General features: G+C 43.0%; 2 protein-coding genes and 1 long non-coding RNA gene across 3 annotated transcripts; 1 reads left to right on the top strand and 2 right to left on the bottom strand.

Annotated features, from left to right (window-relative positions):
- Positions 1-166: 166 nt before the first annotated feature.
- Positions 167-12,957, bottom strand: recql5 (RecQ helicase-like 5). The gene is made up of 19 exons (XM_079177722.1): positions 12,823-12,957; positions 12,487-12,608; positions 11,887-12,408; positions 11,336-11,432; positions 11,132-11,243; positions 10,896-11,058; positions 10,726-10,808; positions 5,196-5,414; positions 4,989-5,085; positions 3,924-3,960; positions 3,785-3,843; positions 3,424-3,494; positions 3,228-3,318; positions 2,975-3,136; positions 2,199-2,866; positions 2,075-2,120; positions 1,760-1,972; positions 1,587-1,659; positions 167-1,496 (listed from the first exon to the last, which is right to left on the bottom strand). The coding sequence occupies exons 1-19, from the start codon at positions 12,917-12,919 to the stop codon at positions 1,372-1,374; spliced, it is 3,057 nt and encodes a 1,018-aa protein (XP_079033848.1). The 5' UTR covers positions 12,920-12,957; the 3' UTR covers positions 167-1,371.
- LOC306709541 lies at positions 7,260-10,697 on the top strand. Its single transcript, XR_013767477.1, has 3 exons — positions 7,260-7,601; positions 9,215-9,333; positions 9,424-10,697. It is a non-coding gene; the product is annotated as an uncharacterized lncRNA (long non-coding RNA).
- An 860-nt stretch (positions 12,958-13,817) lies between the features above and the next one.
- Positions 13,818-18,963, bottom strand: LOC306710049 (butyrophilin subfamily 3 member A3). Its single transcript, XM_079178424.1, has 10 exons — positions 18,835-18,963; positions 17,018-17,087; positions 16,546-16,644; positions 16,001-16,102; positions 15,752-15,886; positions 15,490-15,627; positions 15,344-15,395; positions 15,228-15,254; positions 14,757-14,783; positions 13,818-14,675 (listed from the first exon to the last, which is right to left on the bottom strand). The coding sequence occupies exons 2-10, from the start codon at positions 17,075-17,077 to the stop codon at positions 14,116-14,118; spliced, it is 1,200 nt and encodes a 399-aa protein (XP_079034550.1). The 5' UTR covers positions 17,078-17,087; positions 18,835-18,963; the 3' UTR covers positions 13,818-14,115.
- Between the last annotated feature and the right edge of the window lie 1,655 nt (positions 18,964-20,618).

Below are 20,618 nucleotides of genomic sequence, written 5' to 3'. Positions count from 1 at the left end.
GGGGCATGGAAGGCAGCACCGCTGGAGGTGACGTCACCGTCTATTTGACAGCGTCCCCATCACGGACGTCTCCCCTCTTTGTCCCCCAGAGCTCCAGTTCAAGACATTTGTGTAGGTGAATGAACAGACAGTACGACTCTCACACTGCGGTTCGTCCTATTCGGCGTAGATTATTTATTGTAAACATTTAGGAGCAAAGAGTACTTAGACGGTGGCTGTTCAGACCTCACAGCCAGGCCTCCGTGTCCATCAGTTCCAGTGGTCTTTGTGTTGACAGAGACTGTGTCCTCTCACAGGCACCATGACTAAGCAACATTTCCCTTATCGGAAATCATGTTGCTAAAAAAAAAAAGAAACGTTCTGCAAAATGATCCCTTTGCCAAGAAACATACCTGAAAATATAAATTAATCTAGTTTATCTTTAAGGTAAAAAAAAACGGACAGTTTCACATCATACAGTATCTCATTGTTGTACAGCTACTTTGTTCTTTGTTCTGCAGTCCAGCAGCCAAAGACAGAATATGTAGCAGCAGTAAAAAATATCCATCAGGCTCCAATAACACAGAACCGTCCGGTTAATGTCAGATAACTGTTCTTGTTTCAGTCCCATTTACTTCAAACGATGTGTTCTTCACATCGCTGTCAACCATTTACACGATGTGTTTCTAGCCATGCTGCTAACTCTGTGGATGAACACATCAGTTGGTATGTCCTTTGGTTCATATTAGATGGTCCCCAGAGGATGAACCCTAGTGGTGATCCCCTGACATTTCATCCAGCACCGTCAGGTCAACATTTTAATTCTGTTTATGACCAAATGACTAATCCCATCAGCTTCAGCTCTACTTTGTGTTCAGTGCTAATTAGCAAACGTTCTGTTAGCGTTCAGTTTGAAGCCACAGAGCTGCTCGCATGGCTTTAGACTCGTTTATCCCAAAAGGCCTTTGGCTTCCTTTACTTTCAGCTCAGTACAAAAATCAGCTTGCAGAGACTTGAAACATGTTTTACTGAAGATGTAAGTGCATATTGACTTGAATTAAGGAGAGTGCAGCACAACAAAAGTGCCATACTGTCCTGAAACGAATTTTAAAAAAAAACTATGTACGCAATTTTCAGTTAATAGCTGAAACATACAAACAAGACTCATCCCATTAGTGTGCACACAGATTTACCTCTGCCACTGTTATTGCCTATTTATTGACATAAGCTACTGCAGCAGCAACGAGCCTGAAAAAGAGCAGAACTCCAGCAGCAAATCCACCATGAAGCTGGTCGACAGGCGTCTGTGGTGAAGCCTGAGTTCACCGGGACCAGAGAAAAGCTGAGGCACTGACAAAAAAGAGGGGGGAAGGGTTACGTTCCCACTTCCCATCATTCCTGGTTCTCTGTGGTTTTACAGCTGTGCGGTCGCTTAAGGTGCTTCCAGTCGGCCTCGCTCTCGCAGCGCTCCACTCCGCTGAAGAACTTCTTGATGAGAACTTTGGCTTCCGCTTTAACTGAGACACAGAGAGCAGCATTAAGAGAGGAGAGTCCGTCGCAGCATGCAGCGGAGCACAAGCCTCACATCACTGACCCCCACTGCTTACCTTGGCCTTTCCCCTGACTCCTCCCCTCTGCCAGCAGGTGAGACAAGTAGCGGGCGAAGGACTTAAACAACTCCTGCAGCGCACAAGAAAAAAAAAACAAGAGCTGAGATTTCACCGCGCACGGCTTTTCTGCAAAACATGAAGTGATGTTCGTCTCTCTCTCTCTCTCTCACCTTGGTGGCAAACCTTCCCTTTTTGTAAAAGGGGTCCAGGTAGTGGACCACAATGTCAGCTGCTTCCTTCAGCATCACAGGCTTGGGCGGCTCGCTGACGGGCAGCAGGGCTCTCTCCTGCACGTTGGGGTTGAAGGTTACTCTTCTGTCTATGAGGCGGCTGCGCTTCTCCGGAGGAGACGACTCTCTGTACGCTTCCATATCATCCGTCAACTGAACACACAACACACACACACACACACACACAGGAGCAGTGTACCGTCAGTCACTGAGGGGGAGATGCATTACAGGATTGGATAGGAAACCGTCACTTACGCCTTCTGTTAGAGGTGCTTTAGCTTCTTCCTCTGGTTGGTTTTGTCTGTGTGAGCGGTGAAAAATAATGTTAGACACTTCACCATCAACCGTTTCTTAAAATGGTGCATTTATGGCGTCTTACTCTGCAGAGGACTTGATATTCTCCTCAGATGTGTCTTGAAGCCGCTCCAGCTCCAACGTCTCTGTTTTATGTGTTTCCTCCTCTTCATCATCATCATCATCATCATCATCATCATCATCATCATCATCATGTATAACTATTACGTCTCTTTTACTTTCTTCCTGGATCTCGTCCTGAGTCTCCACAGGACTGATCTCCACGTCCTCCACAGCGACAGGTGAGAGTTCCTCGTTGCTTTCTTGAGCGAGCACCACCGCGGCATCAAGTCCCTTCAGCGTCTCCGCCTCCGCCTCCACCTCCGCCTCCTCCTCCTCGTCGGTTTTCTCCGTCGTTTCTTTCTTCGCAAAATACTGGAAAATGTTGCGGGAGCTCTTTGCCGCCTCCGCTAGTTTCTGCTGCTTCTTGCTCACGGCTCTGCCTGCCTTCGTCGGGCTGTTCAGGGCGGCGGCGGCGGCGTTCGCTCTGGCTCTGACGGTCGACGTCACAGCTGCAGACGCATCTGCGTTCGCGTCTGCGGGGCCTCCCGAGCTGTCGTTATCGAATCCGCCGCTCTCTGTCAACTTGTTGGACTTGTTAGTGTCCGACGCGGAGTTCTTCAGCAGATCCTTAGCGGCCAGGAAGGGGTTGGATGATCCTCTCAGGCCGGCTCCGACTCTCTTACGCTTCATCTGGAGGAGGAATGCAAAAAAAGAGAATACAAGTTAATATCTGACTACTGTGCAGCCGCACTGATCCACAATGACTGGTGGGTGAAACAAGTGTGAAGTGAAACTCACCGAGTAGATCTCAGATGCAGATGTGAACCCCTGCAGCTCCTCAGAAAAGGAGGAAGAAGACGAGGGAGTTTCCTCTTTGACTTTGGACTCATTTTCACTGCTGCTGTCTGTCTTGACACCTTCTCCCTTTTCTCTAGGTGCTGTTCTCTTCATCTCCGATACCTTTTAAAAAGAAAATACATACGAGTTGGGAACATGTGTCATTACACGCTACCAAGGATGCTTCGACGGGCAGAGCAGTTGGAAGCTATACCTTCTTCAGGACGGCAGCTTTGTACAAGTTGGAGGACTTGGAGCTCTTGAAGACCTCGTGTTCAATATCGGCCGCCAACGTCTGGCTGTCACTGCAGAGAGAAGAAAGAGACGTGACAGCCACTGTGGGGGAAGAAAGTTAGAAAGTACACAATGTTTATGAATGATGTTTGAGGCATGGTCGTCTGCATAACTACCTGAATGAGTCTTCTGCCCTCTGGTGGCTATATAATGCTTCCTGCAGGAGGCACAGGCAGTGCTCTCTGGCCTGAAATAGAATATTAGGGTCATACAAATCAAACTAAAAATGTCAAGAAGGATCAAAGCTACGGGTATTTATCTCGCTGAAAGACACATTTAACAGAAATGTTTGCCGGATGGAATAGTTCTGCAAACATCGACTGCACATCGACTTTCTTGCACACCAGTGAGTGGTGGTGTGGCTCCGTTGCTCTGCCGCCCGTCTTCACACCTCATGACACACGAGTCACTGAATTCACGCAGACGTGTTAATGAGCGCAGCAGCTATGAGGAATGTTGTTCGCAGCGTTCGTGTACCTTCACGGTGAGTCTGGGGATCCTCTGGCTGCCGGCCTCTCTGAGTGGGCAGTCAGCGTCTACGCAGTAAAGAGACACCGGTTACACGACAGCACAGGCCAGCCTGGACACACACGTTCACTGGTGTGTTTATATTTACCTGGAGGAACAAAGTCTCCACTCTGACCGCCAGTTACCTGAAGAAAGATGAGCACAGACAGAAGTTAATTCTCACATATATAACAATAAAACAACAGAAACTGTACAGAAAAGTGACCCACTGGTACACTTCCTCCATCTCTGCAGCATAACCACTCTCCTCCTGCCTTCCATTCTACACCTTCTCTTTGCCTCCCTCATTCCCTGTCATCTGTCTGCTGGTGGTGCTATCCAATAAAAATGCACCAAAAATAGTCAAATAAGTAAATAATAAACCTTTTGATCTTTTGACACGGTGTTGGCTTTAAACATTGTCAAAAGAACAGCAGCTGATTCTAATCGTACATTTTCACAGCAGGGAAATAAATAGGCTGTTGTGTAAAATATTTATATTTAAAGCTCAATAAAAAAATATCATGAATGTAATAATAAATACATTGCAAAGCCAATTTCTACAAAGTAGCACAACATGAAATGGGACATATATTGCTTTAGTGAAAAGTTGGACTTTAAAACACACTCTACCTGTCACGTGTATGATTCAGCTTCTATGTATCTGTATTCTGTGTTTCAGTACCGTCAACAACTATTTGCGCTGAATGAAGAGATTATTTTGACTATTTTATTTATATATTCATATTTTTGTCGCATTGTGTTTCTTTCTTTCTCTGTGAAGTTATATTGTCACGTCATCATACGGTCGTGTTTATGTGTATCATTTTGCCCGTATTACATAAATAAATATTATCATTATCATATTTTCTAATCCACTTTAACAAAATCATCTCCGTATGATGACTATGTTCACAGTGATATACTTTGGCTTCAGACATCTATTGAGTTAACGTGGGATCGATGTGTTGTAACTCAGACTTGCTGACAAATAGTTCTACTTCGATTTTGCGCCAAATTCCACTAAAACATGCGGGAGCGATTTACCACGATCCTGACCTTCAGTGGCCTCGACAGCCTCAGCCTTCCTGCTGCCAACAGCTGGCTGGCAGACGCACACAGACACAAAACAAACAGAAAAGCACTTTGTGTGTTCAGCGCAATGATTCACCACCTTCCGCATCTTCATCTGATTCTTGTAGAGGTCCGAAAACACCTTTTTCCTTGTCGAGCCATCGTCTTCACCACTACTGGCGTCCCCTTCATCAAACCTGCAACGTGTGATGTCAAGCGTCAATCTCAAGGTTCACCACTACTTTACGCTACGAAAAGCAAATCCGCGTGGAACAAAACAAAAAAAACGTCACGGAAGTTGTCCTGCCTTTCGAAGCCGTAGCCCTTCCTTCCGCCTTCGTAAAGGCCTCGCTGGAAACCGAACGGCCCCGTGGGCGCCGTGCTCTGAGCCCCCGTCTTGGTGCTGAGGACGGCCGCCCTCTCCAGCTGGGCGCGCACGGCTTTGGGGTTACGACAGAAGTCGCAGGAACCGGCACAGTTGGGCGTCTTGTTCCCGAAGAACTTGGAGATGGTGGCATGGCGGCAACTGGTGGAAAGACGTGGGAGACACACTGCTTGTTAAAACGAAATATATGTAAAGACAGGTTTATGATTACGCTCCTGCAGGAACACCAGGGCTCCACCACAACTTTTAAAAGTAGTAACCAGAGGCCAGGTTAATAATAAAAATGTGATATTGGTTACAGATCAGAGTCTGCATTTAGAAGGTCAAGCCTCACAGCAAACATCTCTCCATTATTCACAGAGCGTCTAGTGCATAATTGATCTATTAGCGTTTATGTAACCAACACACATTACTATGATCAATATTTCTGTTCTTCTACGAGTCAAACTGGGCTCCGTTGTGTCATGAAATAAAAAAATACAAAGCTAGTAGAGTTATAATAGAGTTATAATAGGGTTATAAGCTTGAGTATTGACTTCAGTACTTCTTCATGTAATGATAACAAGAAGACATTAAAGCAAATTAAATATTCATATAGATAACTAGTCTTAACTTCTAATTACAAATATCAGGGTTTTTTGGACACGACAGTTATTAGTTGCAAAAAATCAGGTATTATGTAACAGCCAATATTCAGACACACACACACACACACACAGACAGACACATACACAGCGTCTGATGGGAAACAGCCATTAGCATACTAACTATGCTGTAAAAGGGAACGCTGCTTCCATGAAAGAGAGCGGAGCAGCTCCACCAGAGGAGGTGGGGAAAGACTGTGAAGCGAACAGTCACTCCCAGAGAGGACTGGCAGAGAGAAAACAGCCTCGCAGGCAGAGCTAAATAAAGTCACAGCAGATAACTAAAAAAGTAACTTTAAAAGTAAAGTAACTAAAAAAGTAACTTTAAAAGTAAAGTAACTTTAAAAGTAACTAAAAAAGTAAAGTAACTAAAAAAGTAACTTTAAAAGTAAAGTAACTAAAAAAGTAACTTTAAAAGTAAAGTAACTAAAAAAGTAACTAAAAAAGTAAAGTAACTAAAAAAGTAACTTTAAAAGTAAAGTAACTAAAAAAGTAACTAAAAAAGTAAAGTAACTAAAAAAGTAACTTTAAAAGCAAAGTAACTTTAAAAGTAACTAAAAAAGTAAAGTAACTAAAAAAGTAACTTTAAAAGTAAAGTAACTTTAAATGTGACTAAAAAAGTAAAGTAACTAAAAAAGTAACTTTAAAAGTAAAGTAACTAAAAAAGTAACTTTAAAAGTAAAGTAACTAAAAAAGTAAAGTAACTAAAAAAGTAACTTTAAAAGTAAAGTAACTAAAAAAGTAAAGTAACTAAAAAAGTAACTTTAAAAGTAAAGTAACTAAAAAAGCAACTTTAAAAATAAAGTAACTTAAGTAAAGTTATGACTTTTCGACATGGTACACTGACTTTTTCATGACTTTTTTCGACATCCTATACTATGCTGTTTATAACTCCGCAGCAACTCCCTTCATCAACATCGATTGTCTTCCTTCAGGATGGAGTCCAATCGCCAAAGACGTTGCACTATTCACATTTGTACAATGTGTAATAAATTATTGTGAAATTCTAATGAAGTCTCTCCTGATTGAATGACTTTTTTGACTGTTTTTCAACTTTAACCCCAGTAGAACAAACTGAAAAAACACTAACAGCCAATATTCAGACACACAAACACACACACACACACACACACACACACACACACACACACAAACAGACAGACACATACACAGCGTCTGATGGGAAACAGCCATTAGCATACTAACTATGCTGTAAAAGGGAACGCTGCTTCCATGAAAGAGAGCGGAGCAGCTCCACCAGAGGAGGTGGGGAAAGACTCTGTGAAGCGAACAGTCACTCCCAGAGAGGACTGGCAGAGAGAAAACAGCCTCGCAGGCAGAGCTAAATAAAGTCACAGCAGATAACTAGTCCGCAAACAAACACCAAGAATAAGAAGAGGAGAGCAAGAAACCTGAAGGACCAAAGAGGAGAAAGTTTCATCTCACTTCTGCTTCACTCCATATGCAGAGTACCATCAGCTCCTGAGGAATTACTCCCCCTCACATTAATCTCAACCGCTTATCTCCGTCTGCGCGTGACGCACCGGACGTCTCAACAAGCAGGTAACTCCTTCAGAGGACTCGTTTTCCTCACTGTCTCCTCCTCATCAACTGGTCCGCTTACTTCTGGAAGTCAGTGTGAGCCAAGCTGAGCGAGTGACAACAGCGACGGAGACGACCACAGGTATGTGCTTTTCATTGTGAGGAGAACTGCTTGTTCGGGAGAATGTGAAGAATGTGTTGAGAAAGACGCACTTGTTAGGTGCAAACGTACACTGGGACGTTCAGCTGGCCCGCTTCAGAGTTTAAACTCCGATACAAAAGGCATTTTAACAGCAGGACGTTTACGTTTTGATCTCATCTAAAGGAAAACACTCAAAGAGTGTGATGATGATGATGAGTGAAAAGTCAGATTGAAAGGCAAACTTTCATATGTTCTTGTCGGCAGATTCAAATGATTTCAAGAAGGAATTTAATATTAAGAAATGGAAATGAAAAGAAACAGGATCTAAAATTAACATCAACAAAGCATCGACTGTGCAGAACTTTCCTTTATGAGTCAGTCATCTGAAAACACCAGCAAACTAACACGACAGCCTCTGGTTTGATATCTGCATGTGCACAAAGTGGACGCTGCATGAAAACATTCAGTAGCACTCAGCACAAATAAATCTTTCTGTCATGAAGGTAATAATATAATATTCAGTTTGTGTTACTGCTTCACAGAGGAGTGGATTCAGCTTCATGGTCGTGATGTTTACGAGGCAAACAAGTTCACTGACAGCTGTTATTAGAATGGAGACAATAAATCAAAACTGTATCACAGAGTCATGCAACACATTCAGAAGCTTGTGCATTTCTGGGACCAAATAACAGAAGTTCTGGGAAATCTGCTCTTTGTGCAGTTAGCTTAGCAGCGCTAACAGCACAAAAGACTGTAAACAGCTAACAGCCCAACTTTGTCCAAAGGCAACAAGACCTGCCTTCCAGCAAGCTCACTAACAGAAATATTGTGTTTGTTTATCAAGTACACAAACTGAAGCGTAACAGCTGCAATCCACAATTTTACAGCGGGTTATGTGAGGAATTGTGTTATTTTTAGACAGAGATGTGCTCGCTGTTTCCCCTTGTTTACAGTCTTTGTGCTAAGCTAAGATAGCCTGCTGCTGCCTCCAAGTAGAAAGCTACATAATGCACCGTGGTATCGATCATCTCACCGAATACCGGACAAGAACTAATGAAGCCAAATATCAAAACATTCCTCAATACAGTGTTTGTATTATTCAGTCATTGTTGGTCTTATAAAGCAGCAAAGAGCTGAGCCCACAGGGCGTCACACCCAGAGGCCTCTCGTCTACTTCAGAGCAGAATAACACAGTGAAATAAATCACGTCACACATTAAAAAGACGGAACACATCAGACAGGCCCGGAGAGCCTCCTGTTCAACAGATGAGTCACTCCTTTGTTAGGACGTTTCACAGAAGTTAACCTGTTAGTTATGGCGTGAACACCCTAAACCACCAGCACCGCCGTCATCACACTGGCAAACTGACTCACTCTTTGGCTAGATAAACTGTGCTTGACATCAGGTGGTAAAGCTCCCACTTACAGATTGAGTAACCGCCGATAAAAAGCTGAAAGTTACGTGCTTGTGTCAACAAAGCGGCCATGTGGTCTCACCCACTCAGGCTGTCTGTAGCAAGCAACAGGAACCACATCCTGCAGACTGAACGCAGGCAAACAAACGAGACACTGTGTACTGTTGACCAAATGTAAGTGTGACCTTTCTTGGTTAGGATGGACGCCAGAGAACAGACGCTGTACATCCTGAGGAATATATGGCGGAAGCTGCACGATCTCCCCAACGCCAGCGCCATAGAGCTGGGAGCCTTCTTTGTCATCCTAACCTTCATCTGTGAGTCTCCGCTCTCTGTCGCCACTCATTCCTGTGTTTCTTTTAAAGCGCGAGCTGCTCGTGATGCTGTTTTTATTTGCTCTCCCGCAGTGTTGGTCCTGCTAATGACGGCGCTGACCTGTGTCAACTACTGCTGCTGCTGCTGCTGCGGCCGCTGCCGCAAGACAAAGATGAAGGGATCGAATATTTGAGAGAATGTTCGCCACGCGAGGGGGAAACAGGACGAGGGGAAAGAGGACCTCAGAAAAACAACAAACGGCTTTTCTCTGCGGATCGAGTCGAATTACTCAACAGACATTCAAGACTTTTCAGTGAGCTTTGAGCGGCACTCGAGGAGCCCAACCCTTGAACAACAGAACACCTGACAAACACAATGAAGGATGTGCTGACTGGCTGCCAAACGCACCCGCTGAAGCTGCCAGGGTTTCAGGAGGATCTACATTCTTTGGCGCATCTCCACGCTTTACAGAGCAACAACAACCCCTTCTGACCAGAGGCAACCCAAAAGTGTCTTTCAATAATGCCAGCTAATACACGGAATATAAGCTATAAATATGTGTAGGATGATTTAAAAAAAAAAAAAACTGCAGTGAGTTGCACAGTGAGACGTGAATGGGGAAGACAAATTGGTTTGTTAGCGTGTCATACTTAAGGAATGAGAGCTGTCAGAAATCACACCCAACCGGTTTGGTCCGGTTTAAACAAATTGAAGTCTGTTTGCCCGGTTAGTACAGTTCATCTGGGCTGATGCTAAAGCTGTCAATCAAACCCTGGTCTGCTTCAAAGTGCACTCTGGTGCGGTTCCTTTGTGGTGGGAAAGCAGACGAACTAGATACGTGATTCCAACACGATTACAAAAGCTGAACGACCAATAAATCCATCTGTTCAGGACGTCATCTTTTTATTGGGCCACGTATATATATAACCTGTTTATGCAAATCATTTGGTAATAACAGTATCACGTATGCACGTCAGCGCAGGTATTTTCCCTGATTAATATATATCTATATCTATATATGTATAATATAATATCTGTGTACTTTGTCAGTTCTTTAAGTCCATGAAAGGAACCGAACTACAGGTGTGAAAGCACCTTCAGAGTTTTCTACGGTCTTTCTAAGAGAGAAGCTGTTCCTCGACACACTTCACAACAAAGCTTCCAACACAGATCAAGTCTGCCCTCTGCTGTACACAACCTGAAGTGGACTGGTTGTATTCTGAAAAGCACAGCGTGCATGTAACAACAGTTGTGTCTTAATGTATAAAACTGCATGTTATACTCTGAGTGAAGGGTGGAGGCATGATGTAATCACGTGACGCTTTGACTAGACTTTTGTACGCATTAAACAATAAGTGACATGCTTGTTCGTTTGCACTGAATGCTTTACTTACGCTTCTTGGGCACAGAACGACACCATGGCGTCAAAGTCTGTGATGGCCGCTTTGTCGGCCTCCTTTGCAGAGCCTCGTTTTCCCTGTAGGCGAGTTTACAAAGTGTTCACAAACACCCAGAGTTTTCATATGAGCCGGTTACATTTGGAGCTGTCTGTCATCGTGCTGACCTGTTTGCGGCCAACCTCCTTGCGGATGAGGAAGTTCATCTGCTCCTTATCTTTGGGGGAGTAGTATGTGCGACAGGAGGAGGGCAGGCCGTCTCTCCCAGCTCGCCCAGACTCCTGGTAGTAACTCGCCAGGGACTTGGCGAGGTTCCAGTGAGCCACAAACCTGCGGGATTAACGAAAAAACTTAAATTCTGTAGCCAATACGAAAGCTTACACCAAAAACCTCACAGCCTCACCTGACACTGGCCTTGTCGACTCCCATACCGAAGCTGATGGTGGCTACGATGACCAGCACCTTCCCCTGCATCCACTCGTTCTGGTGCTCTGTGCGATCTACTGTGCTCAGACCTGCAGCGTAAAAAGCACAGAAGTTGAGCCCTTTGAGAACAAATACTTGTGTTTTCTAGTTCTACAACCATATGGAGGAAAAACAGGCTCACCTGCATGATACGGTTTGGCCAAGATTCCCAGCTTGGTCAGCTGGTGAGCCACTGTTTCACAGCCATCCCTGGTGCGACAGTACACAATCCCACAGCCCTGTTCATACGTATTACAAACAGAAGGTTAAAGAAAGTAGGGCTCAAGTGGACATTATCAGCTCATAGTGGGCTCATCACAGCCTACATGACAGGTACTGATGTTGGTATTTAAGAGTTTAGAATGATATATATCGGCTCACATCACATAAACAATCTACAAGGATCTCTCTGTGTCAGGTCTGTGAGCCTCGGTACGTGATAAAGCGGCTGTTTTTTACCTTTCATCAGTCTATACATTGATTATTTTTTTAGGAAATTGCTGCATATTCTACCTTTAAGAAGTCTTAAGGCTTTGTGATATTTGGCTTAACCTGCAAACTTGAAGAGGAACTTTTCTTGCATATCAGAACCCCGGAAAGATAGTGAAAACTTAAGTTTAACCACCACTATTCGATTCAGATGTTTATGTTTCTATTCTTTAAAATGAGCTGTTATTCAACGTGAATCCCAACCTGTCGATTAGAGCCACTGCCCAGTGCCAGCGACTGCTGAATGAAGGCGTAGAGGTGGAGGTAAGGGTTTGGCAGCAGCTCCCTGAAGATCACATCATAGTGCAAGTTACTGCGGAAGACAGGCGTAACAAAAGACAGCGGCGAGCGCAGCCTCAGGGACTGGACAACGTCCTCTTGAACATTCTTGGGCGCCGTTGCCGTCAGGGCCAAACAGGGGACCCCCGGCAAGCGACCACGCAGCTCTCCCAGTTTGAGGTAGTCCGGCCTGAAGTCGTGCCCCCACTGGGAGACGCAGTGAGCCTCGTCCACGGCCAGGTAGGACAGCAGGCCGCGGGAGCACAGGCCGTTCAGGCAGGGCTGGAACGATGGAGAGGCCACCATCTCCGGGGTAATATAGAGCAGCTTCAGCTTGGGGCTGCTGCTCCCTAAGTCGGCCAGGATCAGATGGCGCTCGCCTGCTGGCAGCTTGGAGTTGATGGAGCAGGCAGCGATGTTCAGACTCCTCAGGTGGTCCACTTGGTCCTGAGGAGAAAACACAGGCAGGGATTAACAACCAACTGAGACTGCATTGGAGCAGCACAACCACAGACAGAGACTGACCTGAATGAGAGCGATTAGCGGGGATATAACCAGAGTAATACCCTCAGCCATGACAGCAGGCAGCTGGTAGCAGAGGGACTTCCCTGCTCCAGTGGGCATGCACACGAACACATCCCTGTCACCTGCAGGAAGACAACACCAGTCACCACCACGCCACACATTCATCTCTCTCTCTGACAACCCTTCACGTGAGATGAGACTCTAACTGAGCCTCATATTCAAACAGCAACAAAAACGTCAGTTAGGTTGCTGTTGCTACGAGCCAGCTAACGTCTGCTAATTAGCACAGATGTAAACTAACACAGCAGATAAAAGCAGTGCTGTTCGCTGCCTTACCTTTGACGACTACTTTAACAACATCTTCCTGTACTTTAGACCGGAAGTTGTCAAACCCAAAGTGGGTTTTTAACGCTTGTTTTAACGTTGTTGTCATCGTTTATCGCTCTTTAAAGAACTCATGTATGAACCGTCTCTGGCGTCGTCGCACACCGATGACGTTGTTACAGTCGTCAGAAAATCGGAGACAAAAAAATAAAGTTGTTTTGAAATTCTGTATTTATCGATTCCATGTTATTTATTCACATAATTATTTTTATTTTTATATATGAATTATTTTGGTGGAAAGTGTTCTTCATATTTCGCTACGTTTTGTTCGAGCTCTCTGATTGGTCGAGCTATGACGCGCGTGTATATTAGGGGACACACGTAGTGGTACTCAGATCAACCCGTAATTATATGGAAGCCCATTCCTGCCAGCATAAAAAAAAAAAAGAAATCCACCCAAAAAAAAAAAAAAAAAAGATTATGACGTTTTTTATTTTTTATTTATTTTATTTAACCGGAAAAAAAAAAAAAAAAAAAAAAAAAGATTATGACGTTTTTTTAAAAAATTATTTTATTTAACCGGGAAAAAGTAAAAAAAAAAAAAAAAGCTCATGTTTTTTTTTTTTTTTTTTTAAATAGAGATTAGAAGTGCGCATGCGCTTCAGTGACGATCTCCTCGTCAGTCTTTCCATGCAATTCTACACAAGGTAACTATTACTGGTGACTAATTATTACAGTATAACACTAATTACAGTATATTTGCAAACTCATTCGTATTATTATTAGTGCTGGGCAAGTTAACACGTTATTATCGCGTTAACGCATTAATAAACTAATGCCAACAATTATTATAATATAAATGTATTTGCTTGAATGTACAACATTTACAGTAGATGTATTTCATATACAGTGTATGTATGTCTAACATACTAATAAACAGACCAGAGAGTGAGACTTGGATTTGGTTTATTTATCATTCACAGACAGAAATGCATTCTCACTGCTGGGTTAATATTGCACAATAGATTACATTATTACTATAGGTTCCTTTTCAAAAATACATACAATAAGTGTGAGCAAAGAGGAGCGCTGTAACTCTATAGTGAGGAAGTGGTTGCGACAATCACATTAAAGCAGCAGCAGCAGCAGCATAGACAGGGGTCACATAGTGGAGCTATTCAATAGCACAATGGTGGTCTTGCACATCAGGATCTCTGATTTCTTCCAGTGATTATTATATAACCATTTGTTGTACTTTATTATTATATCTACTGGAGTTTAAAGGAAGAGGTGACAGGAGCAGACTCAACGCCAGAAGCAGGGCGTCGGGCAGATACATTGGCTCCCAGCTGCTGGAGACTTGATCACCATATCCTTGATCATCTCCACTGTACCAAACAAGGGGAACAGCTTCTCATCGAAGCTCTCGTTGTAGGTGTAAATATGGAAGTGTTTGTCCACGTCGTAGAAGGACAGCTGGCCGCGGTCGTAGTCGAGGTAGATGCCCACCTTGCTGGGGATGAGGCCGGGCGGCAGGGCGGTATATGGCACCGTCAGTGCCTTCAGCTCGGTGCCCCTCTCCAGCCGCAGGCTCAGGTAACCCGTATCTGTGTTCAGGGACTTGAAGCCTTTCCTCAGGGCCGACTCTTTGGCCACGCCCAGCCTCCAGTCCCGCTCACCCACCTCCACCTCCCAGTAGTGGCGGCCGGAGCCGAAGCCCTCCGTCCCGACAGCGCACCACCAGCCGTCGAAGCGCTGGTGGTAGTTGGGAATATCCTTCCTCTCAAAGCCACAGCGCATCCTCTTCTCGTCAGTGGAGATGAGCAGATCAGGGTTGGCTGAGTCCAGATTCAGAGTCACCTCCACTGGAGAAGAAAAGGGACGTGTATTAAATTACCAGACAGGTTCTCCACAGTTTATACTCTACATATATGGTGATGCTGTACCTGCTGCATCTGAGATCCAGTCCCACACTGTAAAAAAAGAAACAGAGGGCTTTTGTCTAACAGTGTAAACGCGACAACATAATGATTTGGTCAGTAGATATATAGGCTGGCAAACCAGTATTAAAGGAACAAACAGTGGGTATTGTGATGATGAGAATGTTGAAGTAAAGGAGAGGATGTCTGCTCTCACATTCCCAAACTCCTAAAATTGTAATTGGTGCAACATTTTGACCTGACAGACAAAATTATTTTTACTGTTTGCAAAGATAAAAAGCCCTGAAGCCCAAACAGCATGCAATACAGGACATGTATAATCTCTAAATTATTTAAATATAAATTTGAAATCTTCAATCTTTCATTTTCCTTTCCTACACAACAACACTAAGCAGTCAGAATGTAACTTGAAAGCAGCGCAGCTTGTATGTACTGGTTTTAAGTGCATGCTGGTAGAAGGTATACTGTATCACTCACCTGGTTGAGGAATGTAGGATATGGCACCTGGATGGAGACAATAAGAGGTTCATCAGGAAGTGAAAGTCTCCAGATTCAAAACAAAATTCAACTTGATTCAGTTTTGATTTACAAACCAATCGTCTGAGTCTTCTGCTTCCACGTGAGCCACTGCTGCGGGATGGTATCCTGCAAGAACACCCCCAAAAGAGGTTAGTGTTACACCTGCACAATAAACACAAGCCGTTAAGCAGACTCCGAGAATTGCTACGTGGACTTCTACCTTATCTGGGCGCTGCACCATTAAAGTCCATAAAACCAGCTCCATAGCACTCAGCAGATTGGGCGCGTTGCCCCAACGCCAGGCTGACTGCAGGTCCTCCAGAACCTTTGCCACAGGTTCCCCGGGCCACACACTTTGCTGCAAGTGAACAATAATAATAAGCTTAATTTATGTAGCACCTTTCATAACAAAGAATGCAGCGCAAAGGGCTTACACAAGAGCGACAAATCAACCAGCAGGAAATGCTAATCGAACATCTCACCTCAGGCTGAGCCCTCAGGTCCCTGATCCAGTTGAGGATCACAGCTTTGGCCTGCAGCAGGTCCTGCTCATTGATCATATCAGGCTGTTTGACCTCTTTCACCTCTGGCCAGCCGTCTGTCTGCATGGGCCTCTTCTGCACACAGAAACACACAAACCTTTAGTGGTGCAACCCTCCACACACCTTCAGTGGTCAGATTCTGTCCCTGGTCTCTCCCTCTGGAGGTGGAGGATGTTCTCCGATAAGCACCTTGCTCTCTAACATGGAGGCCCACTGTAGGATGAAGGCCCTGCAGAGAGAGACGGGCCAGGTGTCATCAAGGTTCCAGATGTGCTCCAGGACTGCGGACCTCTGCAGAGGAGAGACAACAAATAGGAAGAGACAAAAATTCAGTATGTGGTCACTGTTATTTTGACAAATTCAACTCTGTAATCCTGGATTTCAAAAGAGTTTAATGACCTCTCAAAGTTAAAAATACTCCCAGGAGAAAGACACAACGCATATCTTGCTGCCCAATAAATATCAACATGCCTCAACCTGAGGAACAGTGAATGAACTAAACACACACACACAAATGTAATTTGTATATTTGTAATATATATTATTGTATAACAATTGTTATGTGTAAATATTCATATTGATATTATTGTGTACTTTCATATTTTGAGGCTTTGGCAGCATCTTTATTTTTTTTTTTACTTTCATGCCATTTCATTAAATTGACAAGAGAGGGAAACCCTCATGGGACACATTTTTTTCACAAGTAATTCCGATTTTCACGAGTGATTTGTTACCTGGCATACTCGGCTCAGATCTCGAGCCAGATCCACAACGAACAGCTGATCCTCATTCAGAGGCTCCCTCTTCTCATTCTTCGCTCTCTTGTGTGATTCCTGCAGGAAGATTAACAATTAAAGGATTTTCTGTGGGAAAAGTGTTTAGAAAGGGAGGAGTTCTCAGCAAAGAAAATAAGGACATTTGGAGGACATTAGTGCTGCTTTACAAGAGCCTCAGAGAGTAGAAAGGAGGGGGTCTCTCTGCCTGATCAGAATGCACATGGTGGCTCTGTTCCTGTCAGCAGAGAAGAAAAGACACCGCTCCCTTCTCTCTCACGGACGCTCTCTTGTTGAATTAAACCGTGCAGTCACGCGGTATTAAGAACAGTTGTCATGTCAACTGTCTGCATCAGTATCAAGGTGACCCAAAACAACAGGTTTGCACATTAAACACACAACGTGTTGTTGTTCTTTTTTTAGAGTTTCTCACCTTTATCTTGGCCGCAAAGTTTTTGGCCGGCTCCACCATGAAGTGGAAACACTGCATCATCTTGGCAGACCTGTAATTAAGAGTCCTACAGTGAATAAACACAAATACTTGACACATTACAGGTTACATGGTAATGAACATGGTACTTCAACAATTTGACATAGCTGTACTTTACTTTAATGTTTCCATTTTATGACACTTAATATTCTTCTACTCCACTACATCTATTTGAAACGTACAGTTACTTCTTGTTATATGAAGTGTTTCATAAGATATGATGCAGTACTGTATACTGTATACTACTAATCTACCCAGTCAAACTGGCTCCACATTGACATTAAGAAGCTCTTACATTAATTAATTGGTTAAAAAACAAAATATTATAATGTTCACTTTGAATGTAGCCATTCTGCATGAGTACTTTTGATACTTTAATTACATTTTGCTGATAATACGACTGTATTTAAGTAACATTTTCAATTCAGGGCTTAAAACTGTGTTTTTTCTCCTTTTTACTTAAGTAAAGGATCTGAGTACTTCTTGCACCACTGAAGATTACTCTGCACTTAATTTACATCATGTCATGAAGTGAAACATCACAACTTGCTGTTTGATAATTAGCAAACCAGTTCAGGGTCATATCTTGACTTTGAAGCCTAAATGCATTTTTAGTTTTGTTCTGTGAGATTTAAAAGAAAATGGAGACATTGCTAATGTTTACATCAAAAACAGCAGAATGTCATGTAAACCATTAAACATTCAGAACAGAGAGTGATCACAGCAGCTTATTAGAAGTGAGGGATGTCGTGTCCTCGGCTTTAGCAGCTTTAACTTTCACATGTAAAGTTAATGAAATCACATAATAGGTCTAGAAGGAAGTCTTTCGGGTTCCAGAACACATAAATGAATGATTGACTGGAGCAGAATGGAGCTCTCAGAGCAGGCGGTCTGAATCGTGACTGGCCCTGCACACTTGTGCCTGTCTGAGAGTGTCCTTGGTTAGTCTCTCTCTTTTCTGTCCTCACTCACTTTTCTCTCCATCGTCATCTGCAGAAAAACGCACCAGCTCAGTCTGTGTCTGTCTGGCACTGAAGCCGCTGGGATGACCAGTTTAAACTGGTTTTCATGCCCAGACTGAGGATAATGTGGGTGAATGCACTGGCATGAATAAACTTGTACTTGCATGTCATTTAATTATAAGGAACTAGTGTTTATCGCAGTTTCATACATAGCCAGGCTGGTTTGTTTATTAATTAAGTTAGGCAGATGAATTATTACAACATTAAATGTTTGCAGCATATTGAGCTCCACAAAGCTGCAGCACTCAGGTATTTGTACATACAGTACCTGTGTATGTGTGTTGCAATAAAATGTATGCAGTAATTATAATTCATAGTAAGATATTAAACTAAATTATTTTTTTTCATAAATAACAGAAAGATATTGGAATTGCAGAGACTGAAGTCAAGCCAAAGAGCGACTGGAAAGAAACGCTCCTTTATTTAAGGGTTAGCAATGTCGTGGGAAAACATGACCGTGCAGTTTCTGCAGCGTGAGAGCGACCCAGTTAGAGGCCAGCTGATGACTGCGCACGAGGTAAACACACACCTTCCGCGTGACTTTGCGGTAAATGTATATCATAGCTGCAGTTAGACTCCTAGTGCACGTTGAAAAGGGATTTATCTGAAGCTGTGCATGCAACAGAATGACACCATTTATACATTTATGCTGGTACTGTCATATAACTGCAGTGCGGACGTGCAACAACAACACAAATAGCACACGGATTATAACGCGCACATGATGCACGAGCCTACCTTTCTCCTCAGAGGTTTAGTAAATAAGTTTTCTTCTTCTCTGTCCTTAAAATCGTGCAGCCGTCCGCGTCTGGAGGAGCTGTTTGGACTGTGTGCTGCAGTGTCTGACCTTGTTTACATGCCAGACTGACGGTCGGCTGCTCGGGCAGGTTCGGTTTTCTCCGTCAGTGACGAACGAGGAGGGAGGAGGACGAAGCGCGCGGTCATGTAAGTGGTAATCTATGACGCTGTTACTGACGCAGGTTTACATTTTAATAAAACGGTGGTTATTATTTAAAAGAATAACTCTACTATTACCTACTTCTTTTTTAATGATAGCTATAATTACTTTGCATATTTTTATACAAAACGATCACTTTATGAAATGTAATGCATGGTGCAGATTGTTAAAAATGAGCTCCATCTCCGTCAGATACAACATTCAAATGCTGTTAACATGTTTATTCATCAGTAATAATAATCCTGTAATATATAATAATTTAACATTCTGCGGCATGCCTATATAATTCAGCTTTTAATACCTTGAGTACATTTTGTTGATAATACTCCTCAGTAATCATTTAAATGCAGGACTTTTCTCTGTGGAATTTGTACACTGTTGTATTTCTACTTTACACATAAAGGATCAGAATACTACCAATAATACCAGCGAGACTTGAACTGATGGTATTTTAAATTCAGACCTGATACATGTTCACAGTGATATAAACTCTGACTTAATCATCATAGACCTGATATGAGAAATATAAATAACACAGGGAATATGTTGGTCTGCTGCTTTTTTTTTATTAAAAAGCCGGGCTTTTGACGAAGTATTAATATTTTGAGTCAAGACAAAGAAACATTTGACCAGAGATGAAAAAGACTAATTTGAGACTTTAGAGTTTCACAAACAGAGATATCTTTTGTCTGTTTCAGTCAAAGGGAACAACTGGTGACACTATTCTGCCTGCAGGCTCCTCGGTCGTGGACCTCCACTGGGCTTTTCACTGAAATGACCATTAAACACGGTCATATGATCCAATGCTGATATAAATATATCGACATCAAAACATACGGCCCACAAACGGGTTTTCCTGCTCCACTGAGAACAGAATACACATTCTTGATTTCAACAGTATGTAATATTCTTAACCCTTTCTACATACACATTTGATCTTTTTCCTGATAATGTTTGCAGTTAGTTTGTTCATAATGTGCTATTGCTGTATAATTAGAATAGTCCGGCATCAACAACAACAAAAAAGAAAAGGATTTATTACATTTGTTTTCAGAAATAATAATGTGGAGCCACTCTTCTTTCTTCAATAAATACAGTACATGACAATGTGCAGGACACACATTTGGCATGTGTGCATGGTAGGTCGCAAAACAATAACCTGTGATAAAGAAAAACAAGCAAGGAACCAGAGCTTCACTGATACTGATATCAGTCCGATACTGACTCGCACAGCTTGTTTTCTGTGACAATGGGACGGTCTGGTATTGGATAGCATTATTTCAATAAATAACAATTCAGTACATTTATATCAATGTGTTTGTTTGTTACATTTTGTTTCACAAAGTTAGGAAAACAATGTTTAACTCAAGCCTGATGTTGCCTTACACATAAAAGAACGATCCCAGTCACTTCCACACAGTGAGACATAACACAGATAAACACTGGCATCACATCCGTTCTCAGTATCCAATGACACCCAGAGACTAAGTGTTGGTATCGGGATTGAAAAAGTCGGATCGGAACTTGTTATTGTTTTCATTTCTTCACTCTGCTCCTTGAAACC

The sequence above is a fragment of the Pholis gunnellus genome (genome assembly GCF_910591455.1).
Source record: "Pholis gunnellus genome assembly, chromosome: 17".
Lineage (NCBI taxonomy): Eukaryota > Metazoa > Chordata > Actinopteri > Perciformes > Pholidae > Pholis > Pholis gunnellus.
This window is presented reverse-complemented; position numbering and strand designations above follow the sequence as displayed.

Coding starts and splice junctions, on each gene's coding strand:
- recql5 (XM_079177722.1), bottom strand. CDS start 12,919: ATGACAACAACGTTAAAACAAGCGTTAAAAACCCACTTTGGGTTTGAC. Junction 3,844..3,923: donor TGGAGACTTTGTTCCTCCAG/GTAAATATAAAC, acceptor TTTACTGCGTAG/ACGCTGACTGCCCACTCAGA. Junction 2,867..2,974: donor CTGCATCTGAGATCTACTCG/GTGAGTTTCACT, acceptor TTCCTCCTCCAG/ATGAAGCGTAAGAGAGTCGG.
- LOC306710049 (XM_079178424.1), bottom strand. CDS start 17,077: ATGATGCAGTGTTTCCACTTCATGGTGGAGCCGGCCAAAAACTTTGCG. Junction 16,103..16,545: donor ATCTGAGCCGAGTATGCCAG/GTAACAAATCAC, acceptor TCTCCTCTGCAG/AGGTCCGCAGTCCTGGAGCA. Junction 14,784..15,227: donor ATCCTACATTCCTCAACCAG/GTGAGTGATACA, acceptor CTTTTTTTACAG/TGTGGGACTGGATCTCAGAT.